Genomic DNA, 25,330 nt, shown 5'->3' with positions numbered 1-25,330 from the left:
TTGAATTTTGAATTTTTGAATTTTTGAATTTTGAATTTTTGAATTTTGAATTTTGAATTTTTGAATTTTTGAATTTTTGAATTTTGAATTTTTGAATTTTTGAATTTTGAATTTTGAATTTTGAATTTTGAATTTTGAATTTTGAATTTTTGAATTTTGAATTTTTGAATTTTGAATTTTTGAATTTTGAATTTTGAATTTTTGAATTTTTGAATTTTTGAATTTTGAATTTTGAATTTTGAATTTTGAATTTTGAATTTTTGAATTTTGAATTTTGAATTTTTGAATTTTTGAATTTTGAATTTTGAATTTTTGAATTTTGAATTTTGAATTTTTGAATTTTTGAATTTTTGAATTTTGAATTTTGAATTTTGAATTTTTGAATTTTTGAATTTTGAATTTTGAATTTTGAATTTTGAATTTTGAATTTTTGAATTTTTGAATTTTTGAATTTTTGAATTTTTGAATTTTGAATTTTGAATTTTTGAATTTTGAATTTTGAATTTTTGAATTTTGAATTTTTGAATTTTTGAATTTTGAATTTTGAATTTTGAATTTTTGAATTTTTGAATTTTGAATTTTGAATTTTTGAATTTTTGAATTTTGAATTTTTGAATTTTTGAATTTTGAATTTTGAATTTTTGAATTTTTGAATTTTTGAATTTTTGAATTTTGAATTTTGAATTTTTGAATTTTTTTTGAATTTTTGAATTTTTGAATTTTTGAATTTTGAATTTTGAATTTTGAATTTTTGAATTTTGAATTTTTGAATTTTTGAATTTTGAATTTTTGAATTTTGAATTTTGAATTTTTGAATTTTGAATTTTGAATTTTTGAATTTTGAATTTTGAATTTTTGAATTTTTGAATTTTGAATTTTTGAATTTTGAATTTTTGAATTTTTGAATTTTTGAATTTTTGAATTTTTGAATTTTTGAATTTTGAATTTTGAATTTTTGAATTTTTGAATTTTTGAATTTTTGAATTTTTGAATTTTTGAATTTTTGAATTTTTGAATTTTTGAATTTTTGAATTTTTGAATTTTTGAATTTTTGAATTTTTGAATTTTTGAATTTTTGAATTTTTGAATTTTTGAATTTTTGAATTTTTGAATTTTTGAATTTTTGAATTTTTGAATTTTTGAATTTTTGAATTTTTGAATTTTTAAATTTTTGAATTTTTGAATTTTTGAATTTTTGAATTTTTGAATTTTTGAATTTTTGAATTTTTGAATTTTTGAATTTTTGAATTTTTGAATTTTTGAATTTTTGAATTTTGAATTTTTGAATTTTGAATTTTTGAATTTTGAATTTTGAATTTTGAATTTTTGAATTTTGAATTTTTGAATTTTGAATTTTTGAATTTTTGAATTTTTGAATTTTGAATTTTTGAATTTTTGAATTTTTGAATTTTTGAATTTTGAATTTTGAATTTTGAAGTTTTGAATTTTGAATTTTTGAATTTTTGAATTTTGAATTTTGAATTTTGAATTTTTGAATTCTTGAATTTTGAATTTTTGAATTTTTGAATTTTGAATTTTTGAATTTTTGAATTTTTGAATTTTTGAATTTTTGAATTTTTGAATTTTTGAATTTTTGAATTTTTGAATTTTTGAATTTTTGAATTTTTGAATTTTTGAATTTTTGAATTTTTGAATTTTAGAATTTTTTCATATTTCATATTTATTTATTTGTGTGTGCTTATCGATGTACAATTTGTTGAGTTAATTACATTATGTAGTGTTGTGGAGATCCTTTCAGCTACGGCTCAATACATTAATCAAATGATTACTATTGTTTCTAGGATTAAGGGATAAGCAAGTGCAGGAAAAGTTCACAAAAAAACTGCAACATTTACTTAGGAAGGGGGATAGTGGAAGGGAAAGCTTAGGACTATATCACAGAATATTTAAGTCAAAATAATATTGACGGCGTAAATCGACGTGTCGTTGAGGGCTCAAACGATGCAGACATATTTCATCATGAGCTCTGATAGCGCCATGAATTGTTGCTGCTTGTTACGGCAGCTACTCAGACGGTGAAACATGTCCCTCGCAAGGATGAGGAACTCCGACAGCGAGAACAGGTCACCATCGGCAGCGTCGACCTGCGCTGGGGCAGGTTCTAGGCTGGCTGCTGCTACGCTTGCGTACGTTCGCGACCATCCGGGTGGATGCGCCGAACTGCGATCTGCTGCGGGTTTAGTCAGTGAACTGGCAGGCGGCTTCCTCTTCTTTTCCTGCTGCTCGATGTACGACTTCCGGGACGTGCATCCGCGGAAGTTGGCGGTGTGGTTTCCACCGCAGTTAGCGCATTTCACGCTAGGCTTGTGCTGCTCAGCGTTTCCGGTATCCTTCAGCGTCGCCTTCCGGGGTAGAGGGCAGCCTTCGGTGAGGTGATCCTTGCCACACTTGACGCATCGCGGGGCAGGTTACAGTTGCGGGATCCGTGGCCAAATTTCTGGCAACGGTGGCATTGTGCGGCGTCGGTTGGCCGCTTGGTGAAAAACCTCCACTTCACCAAGTATCCGGAAAGGCACTTTACCAGTCGGAGGTCCTGGATTTTTACTGTACCCTTGTCGAAATATAACAGGTACAATACATGTGTACCTGTCGCTGTGGTCTTCTTCGACAGCACTTTTACCTCTCGAGGCGTGATGTCGAGGTTGTTCAGCTCCTCGGTGACCTGGGTAATGTCCATCTCCGCCAGTCCTTGGAGCACGACCTTGACCATTTTTTGGTCACGGCGGTCGTACGTGAAAAATTTCACATTATTGGCTTTGAACATTTCCAAAACCTTGGCATAATCCGCTTGGGACAGCGCGAGCACTTGCACCGCAACTTTTGTTACTTTGATGAAATATTGTACGTTTGACGGTAGCAATAGTTCATCAACAGTAGACGCCAAAGTATCGACCACATGTATCATTGGTGGCCTGTCTCTCACCCTAGGCAAAGAACACGCGAGCATTTTTGCCTTCTTTGCTTCATCTGCGGGGTTATTGTCCTCCTGCTGGTGTGCACTTTCGTCGTCGTCGCCGCTATCAGACAGCACCTCGAACGAATTTTTTGTTGGAATTGCAATTCCCGTTGTGCTGGAGGATGGACCAGGTCCACCGGCTCCGGACGTTTGTTGCGGCATTCCGGAAGTCGATACGGACTGCTGGACCTTCTTACCGGATGCTCTGGTTCTGACGGGGCTACGTGGCAGTAGCGGGATCTTCGTTTGGTCAGCAGTCGTAAGAAGAACAGCTGGGTTTTTTGCCGCCGGCGAGGAGCTCTTCTGGATACGGTGCAATGAGCTGTTTTGGCCGCGTCCCCGAGCCGAACTCGAGAAGCCACGGCCGCGGCCCTTGTTACGCATCGCGTAGGAGCACACCCGCGGTTAATAACCGACCGTAAATCGTAGAAATCGGTGAAAAAACGCGGAGCACAAAAACTAGTTGTTATTGGCTAGGTGGTGAATTTTTGAATTTTTGAATTTTTGAATTTTTGAATTTTTGAATTTTTGAATTTTTGAATTTTTGAATTTTTGAATTTTTGAATTTTTGAATTTTTGAATTTTTAAATTTTTGAATTTTTGAATTTTTGAATTTTTGAATTTTTGAATTTTTGAATTTTTGAATTTTTGAATTTTTGAATTTTTGAATTTTGAATTTTGAATTTTTGAATTTTTGAATTTTGAATTTTTGAATTTTGAATTTTTGAATTTTGAATTTTTGAATTTTGAATTTTGAATTTTTAATTTTTGAATTTTTGAATTTTTGAATTTTTAAATTTTGAATTTTGAATTTTGAATTTTTGAATTTTTGAATTTTGAATTTTGAATTTTGAATTTTTGAATTTTGAATTTTTGAATTTTGAATTTTGAATTTTGAATTTTGAATTTTTGAATTTTGAATTTTGAATTTTGAATTTTTGAATTTTGAATTTTGAATTTTTGAATTTTGAATTTTTGAATTTTGAATTTTTGAATTTTTGAATTTTTGAATTTTGAATTTTGAATTTTGAATTTTTGAATTTTGAATTTTGAATTTTGAATTTTGAATTTTTGAATTTTGAATTTTGAATTTTTGAATTTTTGAATTTTGAATTTTGAATTTTTAAATTTTAAATTTTTGAATTTTTGAATTTTTGAATTTTGAATTTTGAATTTTGAATTTTGAATTTTGAATTTTGAATTTTGAATTTTTGAATTTTGAATTTTGAATTTTTGAATTTTGAATTTTGAATTTTGAATTTTGAATTTTGAATTTTTGAATTTTTGAATTTTTGAATTTTTGAATTTTTGAATTTTTGAATTTTTGAATTTTTGAATTTTTGAATTTTTGAATTTTTGAATTTTTGAATTTTTAAATTTTTGAATTTTTGAATTTTTGAATTTTTGAATTTTTGAATTTTTGAATTTTTGAATTTTTGAATTTTTGAATTTTTGAATTTTTGAATTTTTGAATTTTTGAATTTTTGAATTTTTGAATTTTTGAAATATTTTTCTTCTACAGATCCACTTGAGATCAAATTTGATACATGCTTTGCTACGCGCGGTTTGAGACTCGGGGGCAAACTCGAGAGCAAATTAACGAAACGAAACTGTTGGCACTACGCCCCCCGGGGCGTGGCCTTCCTCTAACGTGGGATTTCTGCTCCAGCGCCTCTGACGAGACAGGAGAAACCGGGACCGACGTTTTACTTCACCATCCGATAGAAGCTCAGTGGATAAGGCGGGAATCGAACCCGCGTCTCATAGCATCATCGGGATCGGCATCCGAAGCCGCTACCCCTGCGCCACGAGACCCACATTAGGTGGGAATCAAATCGGGTAGCAAATGGTTTAACTTTCGACATTTTCGAAAAATGAAATTCTTTGAAATTTTCAATAGGATTAAAAAGTTTAATGAACTTTTAGCATTTCTAGGCATGAATCAACACATAATTATTGATTTTGAAGGTAAACGAGAGCAAAAAATGATAAAAACCCATATTTTCCCCCCGCGGTGGGCTTGTTTCGGTGGCAAATTTGCTACCCTAGCGGTGGGGATGACGGAATTTTTTCAAGTTGGCAAATTTGATCTCGGTATTCATGAGCCGGGTGCAAATTTGATTTGCACCCCAGCGCTGGAGATGCCCTTATAGGAACGGAGTAAAGTTAAAACTGGGGAACCGGCTCCGTGGCTCAATGGTTACGGCTTCTGCCTCACAAGCAGATGATTCAGGGATCAAATCCCGGTCGGTTCCTTTGAAATTTGGAATCATGAATTTGAACTCTGAATATGAACAAAAAACGAAAATGAATTAGGCGGGATTCGAACTCACGCCTTTGGATTGGTGGTCTGGGACGCTAAGCAGTCGGCCATCAGAAGGTTTACACTCTAGCAGTGAAATGATCCGTAGTGTTGAAACATGTTATCTTCTCATATTAAATACGCGCTGATCCCTGATTTGCCTGAGGGGATTGGAAATCTAAATATAGATCGAGTTTCCTTCAGATGCTTGCTTCTATGTTCAGGCGGGGCCGAACAATGCCCAGCGACCTCGGAATTGGACCGCAAGGAGCTCTGTCATTCTGAAACGGGTCGTTGGAAGCAGCGCGAGGGCTATCACCACCTAATACCCGGGACTGAGATAAGTTGTATCAGCATTCGGCATATACAAAAGTCTGATACAAACTATACTTTCCCATAATATCGCTACCGGTTAGCGGGTATTGGATTGGACCACACACACACACACACACGGAGCAAAGTTAAAACTGGGGATCCAACCGATAGGTTTGCCACGCAATAGATCTCTGCGGTGGAGATGCCCTTATAGAATCCAATGGTGTACTCAAAATTTACGTACAGTGTTGCCAGATAACCATTTTGCGATTGAAGTTTTTTGATGGAGAACTGACGACTGCATTCGATTGCATAAAATTTAATTAAAATCTCATGGTTATTATAACCATTCTTGAGATATCATGTTTTCAAGTTGGAATATCCTGTATTGCTTAGCAAATGTTTTACTAATCCATCACTATTCTACAATATATATGGCGTTAGACCTACAATTACAATACAACCATGATTTGGATTAAACTATACTGTCTTCACATTGTCATAGATGACTCGAGTCTCAGAAAATAAGAAGTAACATCACAAACATAATTTGGGGTACAATTAAAAACAATCGCTTATATGACTGTTCAAAATCACTATATTTCTTTTAAGTATTTGTATAAATTTATCCTTGAAGACTAGAAAAACTTTTGTTGTGTCAGGACTTCATCTGCTCTGTATCTATTCGTCTATTCGTAGCAACTTCAAGAAGTTTATTAAACTCAGATTCTAGAGTTTGTCGTGCCTGTAAAGTTATGTATTACTTGTTAATCTCATTTTAATAACATAAAAATAATTACCTGAATATTTTGAGTTGGTATTTGCAGTGCTAGTGCTAATGAGTTTGCGTCAAAACTCTCATCCAACGCTAGTAGCGCTCCATGAACACCAGACTCCAAAAGATTATTGCTATACTCCTAGTATACAAAATAGAAATTCGATAGAGAATATGATAATGTTTATTGAAGAACAACCAACAACATGTTACCTTTAATCCAATGGAATGAATCCAGCGCATAACGCGATCATTACTCCAAACCAACACATCATCCATAGAATTCTCGGTTGTCTTTCTCCTCTCTTCAAGAGCATTTCTATCGTAGTTTAAGCGTTTTAAACAAGATATACCGTATTGAAGACTAGTGCGATGGAAACTATCTACCATTTTGAGTTGCCCTCTTAAGTCTTTCTTATTCAAATGATCTAGCATACGGGCATCTACGAGACATTCCATAAAAGTGGTTCGATACTGAGGAAGTCCCAATCCGGGCAGCCAGTAATTTCCAATCCACTCGTGGTTCATATCACCTGCAATTCAAGGTTTAAATAGTTACTTGATACAGTGGTTGTTATTTATAATAAAACTAACCAAAAGCTAATGTTGTTCTGGTAGTCTGCGGAGCAGAAGGCGATGTGAGACATACCATCTCTTGAATAGCCAACCTCAACTTCAATCGGTGTAGAGGATTGCTGATCCCAATCTCCCGTTGGATTTCTGTGTCACTCAGTGCACTCATAATAGCACCTGATTTGACATTTGCTCTGCACGCAGCAACGTACCATGCAGGCATGCCAACCCACAGTTCCAACCATGCTACAATCGTTGGTCCGTTCCACAATGCAAATGGCGTACCAGCTTTCATGGCCTCTCCAAGTAAATCGTGTCGATAGTCATGCTCTCTGAAATGTTAAGAATGGATTTAACATAAGCAACTGACCCTTTTTTTCAAGCAATAGCCACATACTTTTTCTTTTGGCGACAGTAATCTACAGACGTGTTTTTTCCTGTTACTTTATGAGCTGCTATTGTGTCATAAGTTGAGTCAATATCACTGATTAAAGATAATCCACTCATGGACATCATACTGACGGATCCATCTGACATTCCTGAATCTTTTCCTGTTTTACACTGTAAAATCAACAAATGATAGTTAAGCCATAGACTTAGTCTATGGTTAAGCACTTTGTGCACCGTAAAGTGTTGGCTTACCTTTTCTTTTTTACTGAAAAGTCTTCCTAAACTTGACTTAATCCCTTTCTTCTTTTGTGCTGAGACTACTGCTTCACGCGTTACAGACGTAGGGGTTTGTAATGTACTGTAAGTGTTGATCGCACTAATTTTTCTTAGCGATTCTTGACTTCCATGTCTTGATCCGGTGGGAGAAACTCCAAATTGTGCCCCTGAGCCGCATCTGGAAAGTTTGATACAACAAATTATAAATAAGCAATAACATTCATAAAACTTTTCAACATATTGTGATGTTATTCCAGTGATTTAACAATACACTTTTATACTTAGTAATTGTACAACCGATCCTACAGTACTTTTCGAAAACTGGTCTGATTTGGAATCCCAGTCCCCAGTGACAAAATGGCTCGAACCTACGTAACCTACACGCAGAAAAATCGAGCTAATTTGAATCAAAAAAATATTTTGTTGTTTTACTTGACGATTTTTTGTTGAAAGAACCTTCAAAACCAATTGAATCAACACTAAATTTAGCGTTGACTTAACTCGCTGTAGTTTGTCAAGCCCTTTTGAAAATAACAACAAAATTTATGCGTTGATTCTACCCGAAGCAACTTTGAATCAAACATACAGTTCATTTTGATTTAAACTAAAATCAATTGTTGTTTACACGTGTCCGCTATCTGTCAAAAGCCAATTTTAGTCAGGCGGCTTAACTTTTGCATCCATCCAGATTTTGTGTTCCGTGATTGTTCCTGTGAAATGTTTACTCCGTAACCTAGGTATGAGCAAAATTCGACGACGATGTCAAAATCCAAGCCGATTCTAAATCGGCACACTCGCTCCGCCTTGTGTTGCTTCCAAGACGGATAATCATCCCGGATTTGCTGATTTCCCACAGTTCAACACCAAGATGGCATCCGACGGAACACCATTGCAGGGATGCCAGATTTGCAGATTTCTCTGCAAATTTGAAGATTTCCAAAATTTGTTGCAGACAACTTTTTTGTTGCAGATTTTTGCAGATATTTTACCGGTAAGGTTTGCCAAAAAATTTAATCCTTCTGTGACAGTTTCTTTGAATAAGATGAGTAACCCAACTGTACATAGCATTTTACAAATTCAGAAATAATCTTCTTAGACCTACATCAAGTTTGGTTACTGTCAAAATATGCCAACTATTCTTTTTAATCACTTAAGAATTGTCGCAAAAAAATTACAAATCAGATTGTGCGCTCTATAACATAGCTTTGATATACTCTACTGCAAGATTCCTACTCAAAGCTAGGTGTTCAAAAGGTTGCAGTTGCTTGTTTTCCAAGATGTTGGTTATTGTTAAAAAAACGCTGTCCCTTATTCCAAATATGAGCTTATTCTGACCACCGGAACCCCTCCCTCTAATCGTATGAAGTTTGTATGGGAGAAATCGTCAAAATGTATAGAGAATGGCAACTGTTTCACTTTTTTACCCGTGGAGGGCGCAATAGTTATCCGATTCTAACCATTTCTAAGATGTAGAACTTTCATTAATTTTAGAAAAACTTCCCTCAAGACATCATATTTTTAGGAACCCGTGGTCAGAATGAGCTCAAATTTGGAATATATCCATGTGTCATAAATCAATTTTATTTGAGTTCAGGCATTTTTAATATTAATTTCTTCATGTTTTGAAATAATTAAGTATTAATTAAGTATTAAGTCTACCTCTGTTTATTTTTAAAAACAAAAAAATATATGGAAGTGTCAAGTTATATAAGATTTTCAATGTGGTTCTCAGTTGTAAAACGTTGGTCTCGGTCTTAGTTGTTGTTAAGCCGTTAAGTCATTCCGTAGGAGCTGTTCTCCTGGTATATTGTTATTATAAGATAAAAGAATGATTTTCAATGGAAATTGCTAAATAAGACATTTAATTTTGATTAAGATTCAATGATTCAAATATGATTTTCATTAGTTTTTTATTTAAGTCGCTAAAAATATTGACCAAAACACTGAAGGAGTTTTTTTTCTTAAGTCACGCAAAAACTCAAATTTTAACCAATTCTTCAAATGCAAAAAAGTGAGACAGGCTAAACTATATAGCGATTATGTATACACAGATAAAAAGGTCACTTTTACTAATAAATTTGTAGCACTATCTTCATTACTGTTTGTATTACAATACATATCTAGAATTTTTTTTTCGAAAGGGTTCTACAAACATATGAAAGACAAAAGCTTATAGGACCTTTTTAAAGAAAAACTCTAGATGTAAAAGAAAAAAATCATGTATGATTTTGTCTGATGTATAGATAACTTAAGGCGTTCACATATAAAGAATGATAAGTTTGGATTTTTTAAGTGATTAAAATAAAATTATTTCAACACATATTGTTTGCCTTGTTTTTAATTTTGGGTTTGTGTTTCGAATCATTTCAAAATATTTCAAATATTTTTTGTAAATTTTACAAAAAACGTTAGTTGCATACTTCTTTTCCACGCCTATTTTTTTATTTAATTGGATTCATTAAAATAATTATAATTCTAATTCGACTATTACAATTTTTCTTGAAAATTTGGCACAAAAATGATTCAAAAAAAAAATTAGAATTAGTTTTTAATGCAATAGATATTTTAAAAGAAATTTTTGCTCACAGAAGAATCCAATGAAGATAAACTTAAAAACAGAAGAAAAAAAAACGTTTCTAGTTGTCTGAAAGGGCACATGACATTAGTTTTGATTATTTTTTTTTTATATTTAACATGAAATAGCAAAATCGCTATAGAAGTAAAATAATTCAATTTATAAATAACATAAAATCTTCATTTTATACATATTTCAATACCATTTCACCATCAAATCTTTTTAATTAATGGTCTATTAATGGTACACAAAAATATCAAATCTGGAAGAATTTCTTGTAATAAAGTTCAACTGTTAACAAAATAAATCCAGAATATGCTGAAAAAAATACATAGAAAAAAAATTGTAGGTATTGGAGGATGAATTAAACTCACAAAAAATGGAACTATAGGACTATAGGCTATACATAAAATTAAAACATTAATTGCAATTTAAGTGCTTTTCAATTCAGTTTTGATTAAAATATACAAAAAAAATAAAAACATGAAACATTTAAATAAAAAAAAACACATTGGTAATATTAATATGAAGTTTAATATCTTACATATTTTTATTTATTTTAATATGCAACAATCGTCTCTCCATGCATTAAAATTTATGGGACCGTTTAGGGAAAGATTTAGCGAAAATATCAAACAAAAGATTAATCGATTTTGCAAGAGATTAGAGTATGGATTCATCACTGTTTGTATCAAAACGACAGCATTTTTTTTTTGTTCATCGAGTTTATCGAGAATAAAAACGACAATAAAGTGTTAACTTTTACATGTTAACAAAAAAATCATTTTATTTATGATAACCCATACAGCCGAAACTCAACTGATCCAAGTTTTACTTTTATGAAGCTCTACAGATTTACTTGTGATAAACAAATAAACAAACACAATATTTAAAAAAAAAATCATTTTATCATCTTTTTTAAGATTTTTAAGAATTCATCTTTTTACTAACTTATTGTTCCACAATTTTCAGCATGAGTTACTTTACAAAATTTAGAGTTAGGTTTAAAGATTTTTTTATGTTTCTGAACATAATGTTTGAAATGCCTAAAGGGTACATATTTATAAACATTCTTACACACGTTTCATTTTCCAGATCACTTCGGATGATTTTGGGGCATAAATGAGCTCAACGACTTAAATTATTTTTAACGTGATTTGATTTTTCATAATAAGCAAATAACGAAGGCTTAGGAGATTTTGGTGTGGACCTTATTTTACAGTTTTAAATGTTTACATTACAGATTTGTTAACCATTTAAATATCACTTGGGTTTTTAATATTCAATAATTTCCATATCTTGGCTCAAACTAAACAAATTTTAGTTCTTTTGGGTTCGTTCGCTCAGTAATTTAACACCGAACGCGATGCCTCAAAACCTATATTCCGGTTTCCTGGCCGGAGATATTCTGGATTCTCCGGGGCCAGATTTGAGCTAGCCTGGTGATTTTTCTGATCACAAAATCATCCAAAAAATTTGTTAGTGATGAACTGTTGAAATATTTTACCATCGACAATATTATCTTTTTGTTAACTGTTTCATTATATTATTTTTTAATTAGGCCATCACAAATATTTTTTGAAGTTTATGTCTCTCACTCGACTCTGACCAAGGGGGGGAGCAAAAAAAGTAAAAAAGATTCAAAATTGAATTTACGAGCCATGGTTTAAACATTTGAATAAAAAAAGTGTTTTAAAATGCATTATACCTGTCAAGTTGTTTTGTAATCATTAGTTTCCAAAATATCTAAATATTGACGAAAATTTCATTTTTATGATTATCAATTCAGAAAAATGCATTTTAGATTCTTTTCAGTTGATTTAATTTCTACTTTCATTGAAATTTTGAAGTTTTTTAAAACTATTTTTTTTTGTCCCATGATTTTTTTTGACGAATTTTGAAGAGGGGCGACATAAAATTTGAAAAATATTTGCTACGGCTTTGCAAGAAAATTAAAAATGTAAAACATTGATTTATTTCGTTAACCCTCTAACGCCCAGAGCTGTTTGCTTATCGTAAAACAAAGTAAATGGTAAAATTTTGGTACAATAATGCAGGAAATACTTTACTTTAACCCATAAACATCGAATTGGTGCACCCAGAGCATCATCAGGAAGATGAGCAACTTTTTTCTAAATCACAAAAACTGATTTTCTTCAAATCTATTAGTTTAGTTGTTTGAAAATGCATCGAAATTGGTTTAAAACTACATATTCTTTTCTGTAAGACCATATTTCTGAAGTATGAAATACAAATTCTAAAATCTCTGCACATTCAAATTTCTTTAATTGGTTCATTCAAAACTCACAAACACCCATTTTCATCAAAATTAAGGAAGATAATAAAACCATCGGTCTAATAACAATGTTTTGTCTTGTTTTTGAATAGTCATAACGTTTAGAAACTTTTGTTTTGATTGAAATGTTTTTTTGTAATTTGGAAAAAGTGCTCCTGAATATTTAGTAGCTCATATGCCCAGGTGGTGCTCTGTTGCACCTAACGGAAATGGTTGAAAAACACTCAAAATCGGTCCAAACTGACATGTTCAAATGATAGCAACAATTTTTTGTTGCATAAAATGTTGCGTTTAGTAATTTTTACGGGCTTTCGGAAACAGGTATTATTTATTCCCCTGAAATTGGCCCATTTTTGTTTACATTTCGCACTGTAACTTTGCCTGTGCTAAACCAAATTTGATTAAATTTGGAGAGGTGTTAGCATACATACTACATGAACATCTGCAACTTGAATCACCATGAAAAGTTGAGTCAGTGTATTTGAGTTCAAAATTTTGGTGCACTGAAGTAACCATGAGCAAGAGAGATTTAACCAGAGTTCGGAAACTCACTCACGGGTTACTCAACCATGAGGAAAAACTTAGTTACCTGCGAGTAAATTACTCAACATTCTCGGTGAGTGTGAGGGCTTTGCTCATTTACTCACAAAGAGGGCTATGAGGGCTCATGAGGGCTATTTTCGAAAACAAATTTCGAGATGTCAAACTCTAAATTGGTGAATTTCTTGCTCACTCAACAGCGTAAAAGTAGTCCTGATGGTAGAGGCGCAGTGCTATCAATTAGAAGTTTTTTTTATCACAGTGGTTCAAATCCTGATTTTTATCTGTTTTTTTTTTCAGCGAGTTTTGTCCTACCGACGGATAGGTCGGAGGTTGTTGCATCTGCGGGTGGATTTTAACAGCTTTACCAGCAGTGGATGGCCGTGTTACTGAGGTAAGTGGCCAATCCCGGTCGTCGACAGTTGTATAAATGTGTTATGCTGCAGAATCGGGACACCCCGAAGAAGTTGTAGTAGCCGCCGGTGGCTTTGGCTTGGAGGTTCACTGAAAATTTAAAAAAAGCCGATCCAATGCTTTGGACAGCTTTAGGCAAGGGCCACCGGCATCCGCTGAGGCTCCACTGGCGTGTCCTGGTTCCTCGGCAAGACATATTGGTAGAACCGACAGCGACCGGCAATTGCCACAGTTGCACAGCTGTCGAAGGGAGTGACCATTACCCACAACAACACGGCCATCTTCTTTTGGTATGGCTGCCAACATCCACCCGCAGAAGCTGCCCCCGTCTGAGGCCTCCGATTTATCCCGCGGTAGGTCAATCCACAATAGATTTCGACCTGTCGCCCATCTTAAAATTACGAAAATAATTGCCCATCTGCCAGCCGCTGGACTTCGACAATCCAAGGTTTCCTTTTCAGCAATGAAAAAAAAATATACCAGACAGACAACAAAAAATAGCTAATGCCTAATTAATACCAACACATAACCTTCGTATTTATAGACATTGACGATACCTCGAATGTACAACCGATTGATAAAGACGTTTGATTTTGGATTGATATGTTCATTTATTCTATAAATAACAAACTGTTGGAAACGGCCTACTCACGCCCTCATTTTACTCAAATATGAGTAAATTTACTCAAATATGAGTAAATTTACTCAGCCCTCACACTCATGGTGAGTAACGAGAGTGTTTGCTGTGAGGAAGCCTACTCGATTTGTGAGTGTGAGGGGTTTTCCGAACTCTGGATTTAACTTAGTTATTGAAATTAGTTTTAAAATTATAAACATTTTTTTTTAGTTTTTGTGATATTTTTGAACTGGATCTTTATAAATCACAAAACATTTTTTTCGATTGAATTGTTTTAGTTAGCATTTCCATTCCCATTTATTTTCTTTTTTATCGTGAATATAGCGAACAATAATTTTTTGTATGAATGAATTATAATTCAGAGACTTATAACGGCAGTTAATTTTTTGTAAAATTTTTGTTTTCGAAATACATTGGAAAACCCCCTGAAAAGTATTTTTATATTAGCCTAACCTTAAAATAGAAAAAACACATTGAGAAGTAAAATACATCTTGATGTATCTTGATAAAAATGTTTTAATTTTAAAAATATTGTTTGTATAGTTCATGTCGTTTTATCGAAAAGAGAATCTACATTTTATTTCGTTTTTTTTTTCAAACTAATTGAATTTATTGCAAATAGTTGTAGCTAAATAATTTGTTTTCACACAGATTTAAGGACATAAAACATACATTAAACGTTGTTTAAGTTAAACATCATAATTTAGTTAAACAGAATTGTACACTCAAAATCAGAATAACCCTTAAAAGGGTACTTTCTATCCTTTTTTCAAGTTTACCCGTCGTCACCCTTTTGAAAGGGTACAAGGGCGAAACCCTTCGAAAGGGTACTGGCCTAGTACCCTTTAAAAGGATACTTGGCATGGAGCGGCGCGCTCACTAGCGACATCTATGAGTAAATCAGATTTTGTTGAACCAGTGGCGCCATCTGTTGGAATTTTAATAAGTAGTGTTAAAAATGCAGTTTATTTGAATAAAGGTTAAATTTAATTTATTTATTTTAATCAACAATTAGTCAACAGTAATATTAGACACTACTTTCAAATTGTATTTTCATCGAGCGGCAAACGCTTTGAACTTCGCCATATGTGAACTTGGATGGTTCCTGTCCCTTGGCTCAAATCACGTGCATCAAATCGCCGCCAGCTTGCGACGAACACGATCGTCGTGGTGCCGTCCACCTCGAACCCTCCGGTGGCGGTCAGATCCGACTTGTCCTCGCGGTGTGGACCGATCACGGGTGTAGTAGTCACACACGCGGTAAGCTTCCTCGCGGGCTGTTCCGATCACGATGTCTGTGCAGTCCATCGCGTTGAAGTCGTGCCGCGGAGTCCACGTCCACGTGTGTTGGTGGTTTTTGGTTTGGGTTTGGCCGTGATTTCGGCCATGGGTTCCGACTCAGAGGACGGCATTGATTTGGGTTTCGATTTGGGCTCCAGCTCGAATGTTGGCTCGGGTTCTTGCTCGCTGGTGGGCGGGAGTCTGAAATAGAATGATCATTTATGAGTCTGGAAGATGTTCAGAAAACAAACACTTGAAAATACAAGCAAAAAACTCTCACCTCCGGTGGCACGCTTTATCATCTTGGACTTGAGTTCCACTTTCTGTATTCTGGTTCCGAGGTACTTTCTGAGGATGATCCCGGCTCGGAAGTGCTTTCCGGTTCCGGTTTGGAAGACACCTCGGGCCTTGGATGCGGTCCTGGTTCAGCCGATGGTTCCGAAGCAGGTGCTTACCGGTTCTATGGACAAAGGAGGCCGGAAGTTAGTGGTTAAAACCAAATGTTGCATAAATCAACGGAAGTTTTTTGCACTCGGCCGTTAGACGTCGTGGTTGCAAAGGAAACACCCAAAAAGTTAATCCGGAACTCCTGGCAATCTAAATAATAAAAAAAAAAACAAACCTCTCACCATCAGATAAGATCATCTGTTGGATCGAATACGAAGATTCCAGCGAGATGCAAAACGACTCGGTACCGGGAAACTAGTTAACTTCTCGATCGTGCAGCGCATGGTCCACCGGAGTGGCCAAAATCTTCAGGAACAACTCTAAAAGTTTAAGAAAAACTTGGAAAACTTAAAAAACACGCACCACGCACGAGCACGATCCAAAACGTCAAACAGATTTAAGTACCGAATTTAGAAACCAGGGCGGCGCTAGTGGTACTTGTTGCAAAGAGAGTTACCCTTTTGAAAGGGTAACGCCAGTGAGGTGAATCGAAAGGATAGTTTTAACCCTTTTAAAAGGATAAAATGTACCCTTTTGCAAAGGGTAAACCTCGAGTACCGTTTAAAAGGATACTTTTAACCCTTTCAACCGGTAACTTTATTTTTGAGTGTAGGATACGAATCCATTAACCTAGTTTTACGTGTATTGAGGTTGGAGATTTTTGCAGATATTTGAAAAACAAATTTGCAGATAACTCAAAATTTCATCTGGCATCCCTGCACCATTGGTAAGTGCATTGACATTAAATCTAAAATAACCCCACTCATAATAGACAAATCCAGGCAAAGCTCAACGCTGCTTTTTGATGGTGAGAGATTTGACAGCTCTCATACTAAATGTCTCGATTTTCATACTTTTTGTTAATTTTCTTTTAAAATAATATACTTAACATATGAAAACTATATATTTTTGGTGCCCAAAATTCCTGCTGAATCGAATGGTGTACTTATCTCGATTGCAAATTTTTCGAACAGTTTTTATTTTAATTATATTCTAGACACATTTTGTGCACCTAATCAATCAATACTTTTATCATAAATATTCATTTTATTGCTTAAAAATTGAGTTTTCCTGAGCTCCCATATTCAAATACATGGAAGCTGTCATTTCTAACACCATTGGCCATCTAGCGACCATTTCAAACTGGATTCGTCTATATATTTTATCTATTGCAGATATCGTTGGTTTTATCATCGGATGGTGGTGACAGAATGGTTCCCTGCTGCGGACGACTCCCGAAAACAGTCTTTTAGGTTTATCGGAAGTCTCATAGAAATACCAGGTGCGGTGCGATAGCGAATCTGTGCACGGATTGTTGGTGATGATGGTCTTGATGGAGCAGACTCAAGTTTTTCGTGCTTTTAATACAATTTATAAAAAAAAAACAAGCAAACAAAATGAATAAAAAAATAAAAGCTATTGTTAATTCAATTTAATATTTTGTTGATTCGAGTTAAAAAGCAAGCCTTACAATGAAAAATATTCTGGGTAATTTCAACAAAATATCGACGTTGATTCAACAAAAATATGATTTAAACGCACTTTCTGTCAAATATTGACCAACAAAAACATGGGTACAACAAAAAGTCAGCTTTGATTTAACAAAGTGTCGCGATTTAAAACAAAAAAAGTCAAGAGTTGATTCAACGCAAACATTTTGTTGATTATATTCAACAAAATATTTTGTTGAATCAACCCTCGTACAGACTGATTCTACAAAATATTTTTCTGCGTGTAAGTATGAAAAGTAATGGATCTATTATAGGTCCGTCACGTTCTGAGGGAAGAGGGGGGCTTTGAGTAAGCGTGGGGGGCTTTGAGTAAGCGTGAGCATAGGGAAATCGTGACAAAGGGGGGTGTAGTAAATTTTGGCTGATTTTAATGTGACGTACTTAATGGATGACACCTTATCCACACCCACGTAGACACTTTTTTGAAAATTCTGGAGCTACCCACCTCTCTTACGGACATGCAAAAATGTTTTTATGGAGCGTAGACAATCGCTAAGGGAACGTTCTTTTATTATGTAACGCAAAAAATCGGATTTTTAGACCCCCTCCCTCCTCCTCGTAACAAAATTTCCATACAAATTTTGAAAAAAATTGTATGGAGCGTAACATGGCCTCCGACCCCCCCCCCCCCTCCCCCTAACTGCGTTACGTAATAAAAGAACGCACCCTAATACCTCCCTTAATCCGTTCAGCTGTCAAAATAGCTGGCACAAAACATATAGCTTGCATTGATCGAGCAATGTATACATACATCATTGGGAAGGAAAAGTAGTGATTTTTTATTGCTATTTTTACGGCCAAATGATGTTTGTGGTTTAAAATCGTAGAGAATAGGAAAAATCAAGAAATTTTGTAGGGGCCACATTTTTATTGTACTTTTTAACAGTTTCTACAGAGCAGACCTTAAATTATTCATTTTAAATTTAAAAAATGAACAAAAACATAAAATCGTGTCTACAGCAAAATCACCTCAATGGCGTATACATCATATCGCCGTAAAACGGCATAATATGAGAGCCCTGTGGTACATCGGAGGTTACATTGATGAGCCTAGATATGAAGCCTTCAAATTTGACACACTGTGTGCGATTTGTCAAATATGATTCAAGCCATGGGACCATCCATAAACCACGTGGACAGTTTTTTGAAATCTCAGACCCCCCCCTCATCCCCTTCTCGTGGACAATTTCCATACAAAACAAATCTTTTTAATATGGAGCGTGGAAAATCGCTGAACCCCCCTCCCCCCTAAGGTGTCCACGTGGTTTATGGATGGTCCCCATGCAAGTAGGTTTGAATCGATACCTATTTTGTCCAGTTTGACAAGAAGCATAGGAATGTCGACTCTGTCAAATGCGTTGCTGGAGTCAGTTATATAGTGTCTGCACAGAATATTTGTTATCCATTTCATTCAGTGTGTAGTTGACAATAGAAAATGTCTTTTGTCAACTACACACTGAGTGAAATGGATAAAATTAGTAATAATAATCAAATTAGGGGAACTATACCCTTTCTCAGCCTATTTCTATTATCGGCCTATCAACACTTTGATCACGAATTACAGCTTTCATAAAGTGTTTTTGACTGTTCCAAAGCAATAAATAGCTCAAACAAAAGTGAGCAAGCAACTCTCCATTGTTGATACATCTGAAAATGTTGATTTTATAGCGGAAAACGGCAAAAGTGATGAGAATTGGTCGAACGGCTTAGAGTGATTAAAATGGGCATATTTCCCCTAGTTGCTGTTAAACGGCCTTTGGAGAATCCATTTGGTTGTTTACGTTGTTTACCATTGACTCAAAGAGCTTTGGGATACAAGAAATTAGAGCGATTACACGATAGTTTTTAAAGTCTGATTTTTTACCGGATTAAAAAATTGGAACAAAATAGAGCGAGCTTGGCGCTATAACCACGGCAAATAGTGTTCAGGGCAGTCGTGGAAATACAATGCCCCATCCCAGAGGGTCCCGGAGTACCAAACCTTCTTAGCACGGTGATCTTGGCGAATACAACCAAATCTCGAAGCGTATGGTTGTGTGTCCACACGCTTCTTCCTCCCCTGTCGATTCAGAATTGTGTTGTTGTTCGAACACTACGTGCTCAGAACTCAACCCACTTCAAACGAATCATGTCTCTGCGATACGATTTTACGCAGCAGGCCTGGCCGATTAAACGCTTGTGATGTTTCAATGCAATCTAATGCAATGGCGCACTACAAAAGTTAATAAATGACAAGAAGAGTGCTAGGCGTAATCTAACGTAAGGCACTCTCCAGGATCTCTTCGAAAGATTGGCTGCGTTAGGGTTAGATTAGATTAGATTAGATTTAAAAATTGAAACTAAATATGATTTTTTCCTGGCAGTAGGAAAAATACCTGTTTTCAGAGATAAATTAAAAACACGGACACGGGGTTTCAAAATGTGAAGCCGGTTTTCTTTTGCTTCTTCTTGGCGCAAACCTGCGCAAGCGAGACCGCTTGCGTCAAAATCATCGCGCCACGTGGGTTTTAAACGTAAACAAAGCCAGCTGATGCTGCAAATTCATGGGCACTTTTTGAAATGGTCGTATGAATTTATAAGGAAAATACAATTTTTATCAATATTCCGGCAATTCTGGTAAAAAAGATGAATTACCAAGAATTATAAAGACAAACTTAATGCCAAAAACTGTTTGTAGTACTATACAAATGCTGAATATTTTAATGAATTATTTCATAACACATTTTGAGATATCATGCGTAATCAAGTCACAATTAAAAGAAACTTAAAAAGTTAGCTCTGGGCACAAATTTAAGTAACTTTTATTTTTATATTTTCTTAAGTACATATTATACATCGATGGTCCCCTCGGCATTTTTCATTCTGCCCAATTAGCGAGCAAAATTCTGTAACTGGGCTACGTTCTCATCCCAGTTACCAAACAAGAAAAAAAAAACTTTAACGACCCCCTGGTCTTTTGTGGTCTCTGTTGTTGCAAGTTTTTGCTCATTTCTAGGCTTCCAAAGGTTATGTGTGGTGACTCACTGGTGGTGACCACTGGTGAGTCACCCAAAATCTCTCTTACGCAAATGGACCGATGTTTTACTGCTCATCCGATAGAAGGCGTGATCAGGCAAATCTCGTCTCGGAAATGCCACCGGGTCCGTCTGGGATTAAATACAGGCCTTACTGGGGTGAGAGGCTATAACGCTAACCACTGCAACAAGTATTGTACCCTAATTGTGGGTGAAGAAGTAAAAGCAGAACAGCCCAGACACCGAACAAATTCTATACAAAAAAAAAAACCTAGTTTTGTTCTATTGAACAAACTTTCAGGCGACAATTATACCTTGGCTAAATATTTCTGCCTAATAACAAGATCTATTTACTAGAGCATTTTAATTTGCCTAATATAATGAGTGCCTTGTTCACCTTAGAAGCGGCATACACACTTGGTAAAAAACCGTTCAAAAAAACAAATCAAATAGACAACATCGGTAGCGAAAGCAAACCAGAGAGGGAGAAGAAAAGCCCCAAGAAATCGTTTGCTCTCCTATGTGCTGCTGTTCGTAAAGCAATTTCTTGGCCCCTTTTCTTGGGAGGTGAGTATAGGCCTTAAGCTGATTAAAAAAAACGCCACCCCACGACACTTCCCAACTCTTTCTCCACTTGGTCCAACCACCTCGCCCGTTGCGCCCCATCCGCCGCATTCCAGCTGCTCTGAAAGAAACACCAACTTCACCGGATTGATTGTCTGGTTCGGTTGGTGCGCATCCAGCGCGTTTGGCATTCTTGCGACGTGTCCAGCCCACCGGATTCGGCCAGCATTTCTTCCAGAGTTTCGAATACTTGGCTTGCCGTAGAGTTGCGCTAGCTCATGGTTAACCCTTTCCCTTCATACATTGTTCTCACGCACGCCGCCAAAGATCGTCCTAAACACTCTCCTTTCGAAAACTTCAAGCGCTTGCAGATCCTCGTCCACGTTTCGTGCCCGTAGAGAACGACCGGTCTTATCAGCGTTTCGAACATGGTTCACTAGGGTGTAATATCAAAATCGATTTTCCAGCACAGCATTATTTTAGTACCTTTTGGGGTCCTAAACAACTCTCCAAAGTTTGGGAACGATTGGTTTAGTCCTCACTTTGCGCAATGCGATTCAATTTTCCATACAAATTTGTATGGGATTTTTTTTTTTGAATTATGATTTTTTTTAAATCCACGTTTTACGCTATATGAAAACCGGATTCATATTCGGATGCTCTGGAATGTGCTCTACAACTTTCCGCAAGAGAGTATGGTGCTAACTTGCTCCTGAAAGAAGATACAGCGTCCTCAAAACTCGTCTAAAACGTGATTTTCGATCAAAAACACGTTTTAGACGAGTTTTGAACACGCTGTATCTTTTTATAGGAGCAAGTTAGCATACTCTCTTCGGGAAAGTTGTAGAGCACATTCAAGAGCATCCGAATATGAATCCGGTTTTGATATAGCGTGAAACGTAGATTTTTTAAATATCATAATTCAAAAATTAGCCGGGACCGTGGTGTAGGGGTAAGCGTGATTGCCTCTCACCCAGTCGGCCTGGGTTCGATCCCAGACGGTCCCGGTGGCATTTTTCGAGACGAGATTTGTCTGATCACGCCTTCCGTCGGACGGGAAGTAAATGACCCCCGGACTAACCTAAAAAAAAGGTTACACAGAAAAAAAAATCGGGTAAATTTACATCATTTATGATGTACCAAAAGTGCACGTCATTAATTATGTTAATTTACATAAAATTCATTGTAAATTTAAATGTCATCCGACGTAAATGTGCCAAACAAATTTTGCTATAGAAACATGTAATTTTTCGATGAAATCGATGTAATTTTACCGGAGCAACATTTTTTTTTTCGCCCCGTTGAATTTTGAATCCGATGTAATTTTAATGCTGGTTGTGTTCCATTGTATTCTGGCGCTGCTTCAAAAGCTATGCCAATGGAGTACTCGACGCGATTGGTAGGGAACACCCTAATCAAGTACTCCATTGTTTTGTAACACATACTTTTGAACAACGTAAAGTACACAGTATGAAATACAAACATTTAAACTACATCGAACTTAAAATCCAACGGAGCGAGTTTTTTTATATATGAAATTAAACAGTTTACATAAATCTATAAAAATAACTTACGGTCATCAATAAACCACAGCACAGAGACCTAATTCGCGTGTGCTGTGTACGGGGTGGAACGTTTTGTCCGAGGCGAGGCGAACTTAGGTGGCAGCATCGTAGTCTTAGAAGTTTTGTCTTCACCGGTTTGTCGATGACTAACAGAACCACGCCTCTTGCGTCGAGCACGCGTTCAATGACCTCGGCAAGCCGCGTCGACGAGTACAACTCTTGAAGAAGACCGCCGTAAAGTTGCCGCCCTTGGTGGTCACAGCCCCAACTTTTAGCACCGATTCTGCGCCTGCGCGTCTCTGGTAGGATTTGAGTCAAAATCGTTAAGAAGATGACGGAGTCTGTACGGACGCCTCCGGAACGAGTCGACCGTTTAAACACAAACATTCGCTTTTCCGTCTAGCCGTAGGTTTACAGGATCGTGGTAGTTAAGGAACGCCTCCAGAACGTCCAGAATGTGTAAAGGCATCGGAGCACCCCGGTGCCAAATCGATTTGATATAATTCAGCAGGAAATCAAATGTCTGCAACTTCAAGGGTCAGGGAACTGTGAATAGAAGGGAAAAAGCTTTTTAGTTTATAAACTTTAACTACGATTAAGCTTTGGTTTCAAAACAGCAGTTTCTGGCGACTTCTCGCGATAGGGGACGGATGGTGTGTGACTTGCAAAAACCAGCCGAAGAAGCGAAACAAACAAAAACCACCCAATACTCACCTGCGTGGCTGATACTATTATCAGGTGCAGAACTCCTAGGCCCACGTGATCTGTGTAAACTTGTCCTGCTGGACTTTTAACACGACGTATTTGGATGCAAAACTCTGAGGGTCGGTGCTGAACGCCGCTTTTTTATTTTTGTTTTGGTTCCTTTGAAAATTTTGACACTTTTGCTCATTTTCAATGACCAGGTATGTTTGGTAGACTGGTTTGGTAACTGTCGGAGTTCGGAACGGGGCACACACTGAAATTCAGAATTACACATTGTGCAGTTCACTAGGATTACACACTTTTGAACTGAACAATGTGTAAGGGAGCGTTCTTTTATTACGCAACGCAGTTGGGGAGGAGGGGGGGGGGGTGGTCGGAGGTCGTGTTACGCTCCATACATTTTTTTTAAATATGTATGAAATTTTGTTACGAGGGGGTCTAAAAATCCTATTTTTGCGTTACGTAATAAAAGAACGCTCCCTTATTCTGATTCTCAATGCGCGTTCTTTTACAACGTAACGCAGCATGTAGGGGGAGGAGGGTCAATTGTTGAGGAAGCGTCTTTGTAGTTTTTTGCTTGAAAAACATTTTTTTGGAGAAACAAATTTATGAAAGCATAACTTGATATCAGTTTTTAAAGCGTGTTTAATGCGACGGTTGCACACAAAAGTGCTGAAAAGTAAACTCGTCCCACTGAGATTTTTTGCTCGAGCCAATATAGGTAAGTGCCGATGGAAATTGGGTTCTGAAGTTCAATGTCCAATGTCTATGTCTATGTTTTTGTACAACGGTAAAAACAGGCTTAAAATATATTTTCGTTTTATTTTAATTGTAATGTAACAAAATGAATCTTCAAGGCAATATTTTTCCATGGATCAGCTATGGTCCCTTTGGAACGCGCTGGCAAGCAAGATACTTACTTCCTATAAAGAAAGGAAGCGAAATATATTTTTCAAAATTGGTTAGAAAATCCATTTAGACCGCCATTTAGACACACAAAAATCAATGTACTGATAAAAATAAACTAAAAAAAATGAAAACAAAAACATCAGCAACCCACTTTGATGGTAAAAATGATGCCAGATGAATTTGGTAAAAATCGGGCAGAATATCTGGAGGCTGTCTGGCGAGATCAGTTCTCAATCTCTCAATCAGTTCAATCGGTTGAACCGTGCACGACCGTCTCCTTGAAAAATAATCTGGTAAATTTGGTTGTCTGGCGCAAAAGGACTTAGCCAGAAATGCTCCCGCCATTTTTGACCTGGAATTTAATTTGATAATCTTGAATAAAATGCCATTTTATATGGGTAATTCTCTACCAACTCACACGAAATCGGGAAAAGTTGCCCCGACCCCTCTTCGATTTGCGTGAAACTTTGTCCTAAGGGGTAACTTTTGTCCCTGATCACGAATCCGAGGTCCGTTTTTGATATCTCGTGACGGAGGGCGGTACGACCCTTCCATTTTGAACATGCGAAAAAGAGGTGTTTTTCAACAATTTGCAGCCTGAAACGGTGATGAGATAGAAATTTGGTGTCAAAGGGACTTTTATGTAAAATTAGACGCCCGATTTGATGGCGTACTCAGAATTCCGAAAAACGTATTTTCATCGAAAAACACTAAAAAGTTTTAAAATTCTCCCATTTTCCGTTACTCGACTGTAAAAATTTTGGAACTTGTCATTTTATGGGAAATTTAATGTACTTTTCGAATCTACATTGTCCCAGAAGGGTCATTTTTTCATTTAGAACAAAATTTTTCATTTTAAAATTTCGTGTTTTTCTAACTTTGCAGGGTTATTTTTAGAGTGTAACAATGTTCTACAAAGTTGTAGAGCAGACAATTACAAAAATTTTGATATATAGACATAAGGGTTTGCTTATAAACATCACGAGTTATCGCGATTTTACGAAAAAAAGTTTTGAAAAAGTTAATTTTTGCGTTTCTCTTTGTTTCGTCGTCCGTGTCTGTCGCGGGTGACCATGAATGGCCATGATCGATGACGATCAACTTTTTCAAAACTTTTTTTCGTAAAATCGCGATAACTCGTGATGGTTATAAGCAAACCCCTTATGTCTATATATCAAAATTTTTGCAATTGTCTGCTCTACAACTTTGTGGAACATTGTTACACTCTAAAAAATAACCCTGCAAAGTTAGAAAAAACACGAAA

At 35.7% G+C, this 25,330-nt stretch overlaps 1 protein-coding gene across 5 annotated transcripts in view; it reads right to left on the bottom strand.

Annotated features, from left to right (window-relative positions):
- Nucleotides 1–6,169: 6,169 nt before the first annotated feature.
- LOC6050100 (liprin-alpha-1) overlaps nt 6,170–25,330 on the bottom strand; it is a 232,958-nt gene continuing 213,797 nt past the window's right edge. For all 5 annotated transcript variants that reach the window (XM_038251757.1, XM_038251760.1, XM_038251758.1 and 2 more), the window contains 6 exons: nt 7,585–7,786; nt 7,340–7,503; nt 6,964–7,274; nt 6,583–6,902; nt 6,395–6,511; nt 6,170–6,339 (listed from right to left, as the gene is read on the bottom strand). In XM_038251757.1, coding sequence (XP_038107685.1) covers nt 6,253–6,339; nt 6,395–6,511; nt 6,583–6,902; nt 6,964–7,274; nt 7,340–7,503; nt 7,585–7,786 — 1,201 coding nt within the window. In that variant the 3' untranslated portion in view covers nt 6,170–6,252. The remainder of the gene's footprint in view (nt 6,340–6,394; nt 6,512–6,582; nt 6,903–6,963; nt 7,275–7,339; nt 7,504–7,584; nt 7,787–25,330) is intronic.

This window comes from Culex quinquefasciatus, chromosome 2 (assembly GCF_015732765.1).
Source record: "Culex quinquefasciatus strain JHB chromosome 2, VPISU_Cqui_1.0_pri_paternal, whole genome shotgun sequence".
Classification (NCBI taxonomy): Eukaryota; Metazoa; Arthropoda; class Insecta; order Diptera; family Culicidae; genus Culex; species Culex quinquefasciatus.
Note: the sequence above shows the minus strand (reverse complement) of the source record. Positions and strands in the feature narration are given on the sequence as shown.